Source organism: Bidens hawaiensis, unplaced genomic scaffold (assembly GCF_021521415.1).
Source record: "Bidens hawaiensis isolate Kalapana, Puna unplaced genomic scaffold, B.hawaiensis_p1.1 tig00000142_1, whole genome shotgun sequence".
Classification (NCBI taxonomy): Eukaryota; Viridiplantae; Streptophyta; class Magnoliopsida; order Asterales; family Asteraceae; genus Bidens; species Bidens hawaiensis.
The window spans coordinates 3,390,665-3,402,253 of record NW_027491019.1 but is presented as its reverse complement, the minus strand read 5'-3'; the positions used below and the strand labels follow the sequence as shown (position 1 = coordinate 3,402,253).

The 11,589-nt window shown below is 35.8% G+C and overlaps 1 protein-coding gene across 1 annotated transcript; it reads left to right on the top strand.

Annotated features, from left to right (window-relative positions):
- The first annotated feature begins 8,200 nt into the window (after window positions 1-8,200).
- On the top strand, window positions 8,201-11,234 carry LOC143579084 (uncharacterized protein At4g06598-like). The gene is made up of 4 exons (XM_077062510.1): window positions 8,201-8,948; window positions 9,165-9,240; window positions 9,351-9,477; window positions 10,695-11,234. Exons 1-4 carry the CDS (start codon window positions 8,239-8,241, stop codon window positions 10,904-10,906), a joined length of 1,125 nt encoding a protein of 374 aa, XP_076918625.1. The 5' UTR covers window positions 8,201-8,238; the 3' UTR covers window positions 10,907-11,234.
- The last annotated feature ends 355 nt before the right edge of the window (window positions 11,235-11,589 follow it).

Below are 11,589 nucleotides of genomic sequence, written 5' to 3'. Positions count from 1 at the left end.
TCTTTCTGAGTTAGGAGGGTTAGAGGTTGAGCAATACTTGAAAATTTTTCAATAAATCGTCAGTAATACCCGGCTAATCCCAAAAATTGGCGAATTTCTTTCGGCGATATAGGTACTTGCCAATCTTTAATAGCCTCAATTTTACTGGGGTCTACTTGGATTCCTTGATGATTCACAACGTGTCCTATAAATTGGACTTCTTGTAGCCAGAATTCACATTTGGACAGTTTGGCGTATAGCTTTTCTTGTCTCAATAATTCTATAATTACCCGCGGATGATGTTCGTGTTCTTCTTTACTTTTCGAATATATCAAAATGTCATCGATAAACACTATCACGAATTTGTCAATGTAGGGTTTGCAAACTCGGTTCATAAGAGCCGTAAACACTGTAGGTGCATTTGTCAACCCAAACGGCATAACCAAAAATTCATAGTGACCATACCGAGTTCGGAAAGCCGTTTTTGGGATATCTTCTTCCTGAATTCTTACTTGATGATAACCCGATCTGAGATCAATTTTTGAAAAATACTTCGCACCCTGGAGCTGATCAAACAAATCATCAATTCGAGGTAAGGGATATCTATTCTTTATAGTCACTTTATTCAATTCCCGGTAATCAATACATATCCGAAAACTTTCGTCTTTCTTTTTCACAAATAACACTAGTGCTCCCCACGGTGAATAACTAGGTCGGATAAAACCCCTTACCAGTAACTCTTGTAACTGGTTGGACAGTTCTTGCATTTCAGAAGGTGCAAGTCGGTAAGGTGCCTTATCAATGGGTGTTGCTCCCGTTATCAAGTCAATACGGAATTCAACTTGTCGGGTAGGTGGTAAACCAGGCAACTCATCGGGAAATACATCTGAATACTCGTGTACCACTGGGATATCTTCTATTCGCTTTTCATCGGGGTCCTTGACTGTTACGCTCGCCAAGTATAATGTACATCCTTGGCGCAAGTACTTTAATGCCTTAAGTTGGGATACGAGAGGCAGCATAGTACCAGATTTCTCACCTTGAACGATCATTGCCTCATCATTCGAAAGAGGTATCCTGACAGTCTTATCCTTACAAACGATTTCTGCTTTATACTTAGATAGCCAGTCCATACCGAATATAACATCGAAACTTCCTGTTACTACATGTGGGTCTTGTCGCGCTTCGCTCGATCCATTTACGGAAGCGCATCCCCTAGCCGGATAGGAAGTTGATGTTTGCCCTTGATTTTGTCGTTTTACTACATCGGGATTCAATTTGGGGCAGTGTCTCCTAAAGTGTTTTACACTACCGCACTTATAACATGTCTGGAGGCTTATTGAAGATGGGGTTTGTTGATTAGATTGTTGTCGAATTGGTTGGGGACTAGGTGTTTGTGGACAACAAGGTTGGTTTGTTTGAGACTGTCAGTTTGAAGTATTCATTATAGTTCTACAACTTGGGGTATAATGCTCAATCATTCTGCATCTTTGGTATATGGTCGATCGACATTCACCAGTAGATGCAAATTACACTTTCCACACTTTGGCAACAACCCTCTGTATGCATCTTGTTTCATGTCGGAACTGATCTTAGCATAGTTCTGAGTTGTAGGGCAGATTTGTTTATTCTGAGATTTCACTTGTGTTCTAGAGATATAACTAGTTCGTTTTAAACCGGACGATTCTCCTGGTACTCTTAATACACCATTTCTTGTAAGGTCAAAGGTAACTACGCTGGCTTGTGACACGGCACTTTCTAAAGTTGGGTGAGCTGTGGAATTGACTATACTTCTCATGGCTGGGGTAAGTCCCTAAATATAGCGCTCAATGCGCTTAGATTCCAGAATATATGACCATGGTGCTAAACGAGTCAATTTATTGAAACGATCTGTGTAACTTAAATCATCAGCGCCTCTCATTTTCAAATTCCAAAGTTCGTGTTCTAATTTCTGGATCTCATTTCTTGGGAAAATATGTTCTATTGCGAGGGTTTTAAGTTCAGGCCATGTCATACTTTTAATCATTTATCTTCCCTGAGTTTGTACAATCATATTCCACCAAATCAAAACATCATCCATAAACATACTCGTAGCGAATTTGACTATATGCTCTGGTCAACATTCACTAATGTTAATTATGGGCTGGGTCTTTTCAATCCATTTCACCAATCCGCTAGGTACTCAGTACCACTGAAATTTATAGGTCTACACGACATAAACTTTTAATACGAACATTCTCGACACGGGGAATTCGTGTTACCAGAAATACTAGTATATAGTGGGGGAGTTATATTCATGACATTATTAGTATTCAACGGGGAAGTAGAATTCGTAGCTGCATTAGTGTTCGGCGGAGGTGTAGTATTAGCGGTTGTATCAGTGCTCGATGATTGGTTAACTGTTGTATGCACGTATGCCAGCAGTGACTTGCGCTACAATAGTCAGTATCACTGCTTGTAGGTGGCGATCAATCAATTCGCCCACCTCTGCCTCAAATATAGTATTAGTTTTCTCTAGGGCCATTCTATAACAATAATCATAAGCACACAACTATGCCAAAGAACACATTTGTATCACATAACTCTTACTGTACGTATGTATCCAAAATTAGCGCATAGGCTTAACCTGGTATAGGCCAACGCTTGTATATGCGTATCAAAATTTGTCACGAAGTGACATATAGACGTAACCCGGTAAGGGTCAGTGCATGAAATAGTGCTAAACCGTAAACAGTTCCCAAGTCAGCCCAACATGCTGCTACAAATTGCTGCATGGGATGTCAAAAGACTATATATAACCAAACTATACTACTAGTGTTCTACTCATTCATAAGTACATGGTACAACAATCACACAACAGCAGCCACTAGGGTTGTAATAACCGCCATACAAACTCCAAACAAGGTCATCGCCCGATCCTGATGCCAACGGTAATGAGCATTCGACCTCTGTACGTCCCTCACTTCTCGCTGCAGGTACAACACATGATTTTGCAAGTCGTATCTATGATGGTTAAGGTTGCTTATCGAGTGTGATTGTTCTAATAACTGATCATTCACTACACCCAACCATGCTGAATTAGATAGAAAAGGTGGCTCCGGTATCGGTGTGGGTAGACCCCAAGTGGTAACAGGTATATCAGTGACCTGGACACATGATGTTTCTCCCCTATGGTATGTAGAGCGAGGTGGGGGAGAGTTGTGCTCAGGTGGGCGCACGCTCATGCGGGCAGTCTGACAATTCCTAATAGTAGGTGGGGGTACTGGTGTATGCTGCACCGGTGGAGTAGGGGATCTGTGTGCTTTAATATGTGAATGATAAGCACTAGTAGCTCCAGTCTCTAGCCTAGGTGATTCCCTAGGAAGGTAACTATCGCATCGGCAGCCCGATAAGTCAGGCTGGTCAATCGGCACCTCGTGTGGCACTACAGCGTCCCCCAAACTCTCACCTATTTCTTCCTCCTCTGATTCCTCTTCGGGTTCGTCTTCTGGATCCTCTTCATCTTCATACAGTAATAGTACTTCGCAAGATAGACGATCTGTAACTCTCGACATGTCTCCCCACAAGGGTTAGTAATAATAATAATAATAATAATATTTTTCAAGTATATTAATCATAATAAAATACATGCAGGTATTTATACACATAAGCACCCAAAATTGTTTATATACATATATTTATCTAATATTATATTTTATACACATATGTTGTTGTTTTTACCTATTGGATTGTTTATCGATTTCTTATCGAATTCCCTCGTATAAACAAGTCCGTTATTACGTTCCGGACCATAATAACCAACTTGTCCATTCGCGTTCATCACGAGAATCGTCAGTATATATTATTTAATATTATTTTATTCCCAGAGCTAATCGAGCCTAAGGTTATATTAGAGTATCCTAAGAGACATCCTAATTCTTTATAACCAATGGCTCTGATACCAACTTCTGTCACACCCCGACTAGGTAGTAGCGGAAGCGTAATACGGGAATGTAACAGATAATACTGGTATCAACCAAATTGTTTATTAAGAAATTCAACAAACTAATTTACATCATAATACATCGGTTGGTACTAAGTTTACAAACTAAGTGAAAATCACATAACCGGTTCGCGTGATTGCTTATTCTTTAATATATATGCTAGCGTCTATGTACATCGATTCACTTCCGTTCTAGCACCGAGCACATAAGCAAATTATTCCAACTTGGGCTCACCTGAAAAGCATGTTAAAACGGGTCAACTACGTCTAGTTGGTGAGTTTCAAGTTTCACAGGTACGAACAAAATCAGTATACGAGTTCATAAAGTTCACAGAATGTATGTATATATGTATGTGTATGATGTTTTTATACTAAGCCACAAGTGAAACCGAAACGATCTATAACACATTGCCTCTCCTGCCCATGCACTCCCGTTGGCATTTAACAGCCACTTTGCCCCAAAGTATGTACTATGTCTAACACCACATAGCAAAATGTAACAAGTTTAATGACAATGTGCAACTGGGTTAAAATGTTCCGGCATACCCCTCCGGCCTTGTCAGTTGGGTTTGTCAAACCGATAGTACTATCCAAACGTCACCGGCACGAAGTTAATCACTTGTGTTTGTGGGGACTTTCAAGAGTTAGTACTTAGATAATTCACATCATCACACGTTTTCAAGTATATAAGTATATGTAAACATGCTTTCCACCCCTAAAGTTCGTAAAACAGTTTAGAAAGTGGGGTCGTGAAACTCACCTTATCGTAGTTTGAGCTGGTAATACGTGTCAGTAAGTAATATGCCTCGATTATAGCTTGAATCCTATAACCGGTACTGTACTGTTAAAACTAGTACAGTGTTAAAACCCAATCGGGCTGTATAACTAGTCTGGGTATAGCTGTTAGGCCCAGAAGTTGACCATAGTTTTAGATTGTGACGTTGTAAACTATGAAATGTTCATAACCAGATTTGGCTTAGTTTCACCGTTTTTCGAGCCTAGCCAAGTTGATCGTTTATGCGTTTCGAAAATAGGTAAGATCACATAAACTTAAGTAAACATATTGATTGATAAAATGATTTAATTTATAAAAGAATTTTAAGGTTTCGGTATCTGGATTGATCGCAGGGTTCGTTTCCGTTTTCACACGGGTTTGATTATGCAAAACGCGTACAATCCAACCAATTTGTCCGGAATTCTCGTAAAAAGTTCGTTTTTATCAAATTCATTCGAAATTATGATATTTGATTACTTTTGAAATTTTGACATACCAGTCAGTTCGTTAAACATAAACCTGCCGGTTTCGTTAAAACAATATATAGTTTAAATCTTTGATTAATCATAACTAATTATGCACTTATATATAAATTATGAAAATTTTTGAAAAAATAAATTAGAATATGGAAAATTTATAAAAATATTTTCAGAAATTTTATGGTTAATTATCTATTTATAAAAAATCATTTAATGTGTTAAAATTAAGTAATAAATAGCCCGTTTATACCAAACGACATATGAAAAATCCGATAATTTTTCCAAGTGGTCTCAATATCATCACATAGCCACTGCAAAATCTCCAGAATCTAACTTATTGTACAAAATGACTTTTTGCGCGTTTTTCGGCTATTAAAACTCGATTAAAACACAATTGCATAAAAAAATACTTAGACATTTCCAAATGTTCTCAAATTTTTCCAGTGATCTTAACATAAAATATCTGGGCTCCAAACCAAATTTAATAATATTTCATGAAGTTTACTTAGTTTTCCCGAATAAACGCAAATAAACGGTAATAAATTCGCCAAATATTCTCCGTTTATCGAAAAATTACCAAATTTTAACAGGGACTCAATTATATGATCCCTAATGTCTCTGCAAAGTTTCATAACCTAAAAACAAGCACATCACAATCAAAGCACAAACAGCCCCTAAACGAGTAATACGGTATTACCTTATCGGTTTTCGGTGATTTTTGATAGTTTAAACGATTCTCCGGGTCTTGGGTTGCAAACTCAGTGTATCTACATATCATATAACATCAAACCAAGCATAAATCGTCCATTGAATATCCTTGTTAACTAGGGTTTCGGTTTTGGTTTCAAACCAAACTTTCAAACCGTAAAAACGTTATATCAAGGTTCTAATCCTTGTTTTTGGTCAAAAATCCATATGGTTCTGATTTGTAAACATGTTTAAGATCAAAAAATGATTTTAAGTGATTTTTAAATGGTTTGGATGGTTAAACATGATTATTACTAATCAAGACATGTTTATATGATTATAAGTTAATTAAAACAAGATTAAAAACACATGAAAATAATGGTTTACCTATGTTTTCATGAAGAAATATGAAGAAAAAAGTCTGGCCAGAAACGTGTGTGATATTTTAGTCTAAAATGAATTAAGAAACTTCAAGACTCAACAAGTTATACTAAGGGGTGTGGAAGTCTAAAGTGACGGCCGCAAGTTTAGGAGACCCATTGGGCCCCACTTTTGGCCCAATGGTGCCTCGATAATCATGTCACGAGTAAATGTCGGTCCAAAATTTATTTCGTGTTCGGTTTTTCGCAAGAAAATTAATTCGGGTGCGAGAAATAGCGCGAAAATGAACGTTTTTCGGCTTAATTTTGCAAAATAATAAAAACGTACTGACTTGTAAAAATCCAAAATATTTTCACGGATTGCTTAGAACATGTCATATAAGTGTTTTATAAATATTTTTTTTGGCTTAACGGATGCTACAATGCTTGTTTTGATGTTAACGATTTCGTTTAAACTTAGTATCGATAAACGAAACCTTTTTCGTTTAAATGGTTTTAAACGTACTGGAGCCTAAATATCAATATGTTAGTCTCTATAATATATATATATAACTCGTATATGACCCCTTAGTATATATACGGGTCATAATCAGTATCGGTCGGTTACTCGTTTAATCGCTACGAATTAACGATTTATCGTTACTCGCTACGTAGTAAATATAGTATATCTCGTTTTGTCACGAATGTCACAAAATGTTGACTTGAAATATCAAACGGATGAAAGTTAAGAGTTTTAAATATGATATGAGTTTCAAATTTATTTTCAAGAATATTTTTGGAAAAAAAAAAATCAATTTGTGTATATTGATAAAAACATATATGTAATATAGTATTCCATATAAATTAAATTATGTATTATTTTATTTATAATTTAATTATTTAGATTATTACTGTGTTACAGAAACTTTAAAGCTAATATCATATAATATGAATCGCCCCACTTTATAACACTCACTATATATATATATATATATATCCTAATTTGTGCCTTTGAAATTGAAAAGCAATCCACGTCAGCAGCAAAGAAGGAAAGGATTCGAAAGAAAAAAAAAAGAAGAAAAAACCCTGATAATAATTATAATAATAATAATAATAATAATAATGGATCATCAGCAAGAACCCTAACTTGGATCCGATCAAAATTGACATTGCATCCATCAAATCACTGCTGCTTCTTATCATTAATCGTTAACAAGGTAATCAAACCCAACCCTTTTTATTAGTATTGTTATTATTAATCTTCTTCAATTAGTTCCTTTCAAACTTGTTTCTTTCGTTAATTATTATGTTTTTTGCAAATTGTATATATTACACCCCCACACACAAAAACATAATTTTTATATAAATAATTTTAAATACTTCAAAGATTTTGACCAATTTTGACATCCAATTGGTAGCCCTCTGATTTCTGATTAGTCGGAACCTAGTTGCGATTTTTACGACACTGATGAATATGAACACGTTTAAATTGAGTTTCAGTAAGCTGCTCTTGAATATGTGTTGGATTATTAATATGATTTGTTATCTGAAGTTCGGATTATTGCACTGTCAATTGTATGATTGTCGGTGTTGTATAACTTGCTAGGCGCTAGTCCGGTCGGTTTATAGGGATTAATCTGATTGGATTTTATATGTAGTTTTTTTAAACTATACACACACACACACAAAGTTTTATATATACTTTTTCAGAATAATCATAATTTTTCAAATACTTCAAAGATTTTGACTGGCACCGATTTCAGGGTCCGATTAGGTGAAATCGACTTGGTATCCCTCTGATTTCTGACTAACAGCATCTAATTGCAATTTTTATTACGCTGATGTATATGAACAAGTTTGATATGAATTTCACTAAGTTTGATATGAATTTCACTAAGCTGCTCCTGAGAATGCGTTGTGTTATTAATATGATTTGTGCTCTATGCAATTTGTATTTGCTAGTTTAGTGATTCCGACATGGCAAACACCAGAGGACCTGCAGCAACAAGAAACATGACGTGCAATACACGAAACTCGTTACTCCCGCCTAAATGTCCGTTTCCAAGCGTGCCTCCATCATATACTAATTACATGTCTACATCTGCAACTGCACAAAAGAGAACAGTTAAATCCAGAGATAGCAATCGTTCATATCATCATCGCGCATCATCCGAAAGCCTTGTGATAGAAGATCAGCCTGATTGGCTAGACGAGCTTCTTAGCGAACCCAAAACGCCTGTACAAAGAGGTCATCGACGCTCATCGAGTGACTCGTTTACGTATCTGGAAGCAGCAAATGCGGCCAGTACAGAATATGGTGTGAAACATGAACATCAAATGAGAAACTTGAGTTCTAATCCTTCATGGGGATCTCAAGATTTTATGTATAAAGATGCGCGAAATAGGTTGTATTTTGCAGACTCGGATGTTGTGATTAAGAACAGAACTCGGGGGTGGGACTCGCATAAAGATGCTAATTTGGGTCTTCAAAGATCGGTTTCTTTGGGTGCTACACAAAAGATTAATGGAGCTGGTTCAACTGCTAGTAAAAAGCAAGATGTGGTTGAATCGGGTACACGAGATTCAAGTGAAGCCTGCACTCAAGATGCGTATATTATTGCTGAAAGAAAGGACTTTTTTAATAATAAGAACTTTGCATCAGAAGCAGATATGAAGCGTGCCAAGCAGTAAGTTATAAATTCAAATGTACTTTAGGGTTGGTATCACTATGTAAATCAGTATAACTAACCTGTCAAACCCTGATGGTTGAACGATTCTTATATGAATTTATAAGTTTATAGTAGAAAAGTAAAAGTTCTGTAGCATTATACCGATTTATAAGCATTGTAAACATTTAAAGCTATTACTTTTGTGCAACTAAGTCTGAAAGGTGTCTAATACAGGCAATTTGCTCAACGTTCGCGGGTGCGGAAGCTACAGTATATAGCTGAGCTAGAGAGGAATGTACATGCTTTACAGGTAATTTAGAACTTGCCACGTAGGTGTGTTCATGTAGATTAAACCAGACAATAATGGAAGCATGAACCGGAGCGATTTAAATTGGATGTTACATGTTTATGTGATTGCAGTCGGAAGGTTTTGAGGTTTCAGCGCAAATGGAATTTTTGAACCAGCAAAGCCTTTTATTGAGAATGGAGAACAAAGCACTTAAACAGAGATTGGAGAATTTGGCTCAAGAACAACTGATCAAGCGTTGTAAGTTTCTATTATACGTATAAGTTAATCTTTTAGTTTGTTCTCTGCTACTTATGCATGTTTCTGATAGTCGACATCTAGATTTTAAAGTATAGTATAAGTTAAAGATAGTATTGTTAAACAAGGATAAATGATAACTTAATCATGCTGATGTGGCAAAGTTGCTTTGTTTACTAGGAAATATATGATAAACAAGCCCTGACTAAACTTTGTTGATGAACATGCTAATGATAAATAATTGAAAATACAAATACAAGAAATAGTATGATATATGCTATGTGTATAAATACCATGTTTATTGACAAAAGTTCCCTAGGTCATATTGACATATTGCATAAATAGGTAGGGGTGTTAAATAGGTTGCGGTTGCGGGTTGAACCCGACTCGAACTTAGAAATTTGACGTGAACTCTGAAACGTATCATACACAAATTCGAATACGATCCGTTTTAACATTTTTTTTCCTTTTTGCTGCGTAATAATACTTAAAATACAAATTCAGATAAAAAGAAAAATAAGTTCATGATTTTAAAATCCGATGCTCATTTCTCTTTTTATCTTTCAGTTTTTTGGCACAAAATACTCGATTGCTTCATGTTATGATATAAGCATTTTTTTTAATTATGAAATTGATGGGTTAAATGGGCCAATCCGTGAACTGCCATGTCAACCCAAACACGACTTCTTTAGCTAAATGTGCCTGCGGGTTTGACCCAAATCCGACTAGACTAAACCCAAACCCATGAATTCTGTATAATCATATTTTTTTTGAGTTTATCGCGGTTGAGGTCCATGTGGTTTGACGCAAATAACCATATTAGTCTAAAAGTTTAAATTTGATATTGTTAGTCGAATAGTTTGATTCTTGTATCAATTAGAGTCCAGTCTACTAACCCTGTAAATTGTAATCCCATCCAAAAATTCTGTTAATAAAAACACATTCAATAGTTCCGGGCTATTTTGGTCATTTATTAAAAAGATAACAACATTTGGATGGGGTTGGTGGACTGGACCGTTATTTATACGAAAATCAATCTATTGAACTAAGAAAATCAAATTTAAACTCTTGGAACAAATTGGTTATTTGGGTCAAACCTTCATAGACTAAAACCGTATTACGCTTGTTAATTTATGCTGTTCAAAGTAGAAATTATGTTATTTTATCAGTGCAAGTGTAATTATTCACATATGAAAAAACTAAGCCAGTTATTTTCACAGTGGAGCATGAAGTTTTAGAGCGAGAAATTGGGAGACTGCGAGCCTTGTATCAACAACAACCACCACCACCACAGCAGCATCAGCAGCCGCCACAAAGTCACCGGCGAGCCGCCAGTCATGATAGGCTTGATTTCCAATTTGCAAACCTTACTTTAAAAAGCCAAGACTCCGCCTCTGTCCCAGACCTTGTTTCTAGCCAACCGCGTACCTAAAAGAAAATATTACAAACAGGTCTTGTTTTTCATATTAAGCGGCGCGGATTGCCCTTTTGGGTTCAGTTTGTGGTTTGTGTGGGTTTATTTTTACAAACATAACTTGCATCTTACTTGCACCTGGTAGTTGTTTTGCGGAAAACCGTCATGTTTTCCGGTTGGGAACTCACCGGAGGTGGAAACTTGGGAAAATGAGAACTTTTTATTTTTCCTTTGGTTTCTTGGTGTTTTATCAATAGCTGTTATACTTGTTTACTCATGTCTAAATGATGAAATCTCATTGTAATAAGGCTAATAATTGTTAATGAAGTTAATCTTGCTTGTTCAATGATATGATGACAACCTTGTATAAATTGGTATTGGTGTGTTTTAAGTAATAAGTTGTATTAATAAATAGAGTTATGCTTAATATTATGGTATGCTAACTTATATTATAACGTTTAATTGTTTTTCAAATGCATACAGCATATAGCCGGCATCATGAAGCTTTTTTAATTAAGTTTATTAGTAAACTAAATCTGTAATTTTATAAGATAAATTAAAAGGGTTTGGCTGTTTTGTTGGATCAAAAAAGGTTTGTTAGAAGAAATTGATTAGGGGGTGTTTGGGTGAGCTTTTAAAAATTGCTTATTTGCTATTTGTTTGTTGAAAAGCAAAAGTGTTTTTGGTAAAAGTGTAAAACA

Coding starts and splice junctions, on each gene's coding strand:
- LOC143579084 (XM_077062510.1), top strand. CDS start 8,239: ATGGCAAACACCAGAGGACCTGCAGCAACAAGAAACATGACGTGCAAT. Junction 8,949..9,164: donor GATATGAAGCGTGCCAAGCA/GTAAGTTATAAA, acceptor TGTCTAATACAG/GCAATTTGCTCAACGTTCGC. Junction 9,478..10,694: donor AGAACAACTGATCAAGCGTT/GTAAGTTTCTAT, acceptor TTATTTTCACAG/TGGAGCATGAAGTTTTAGAG.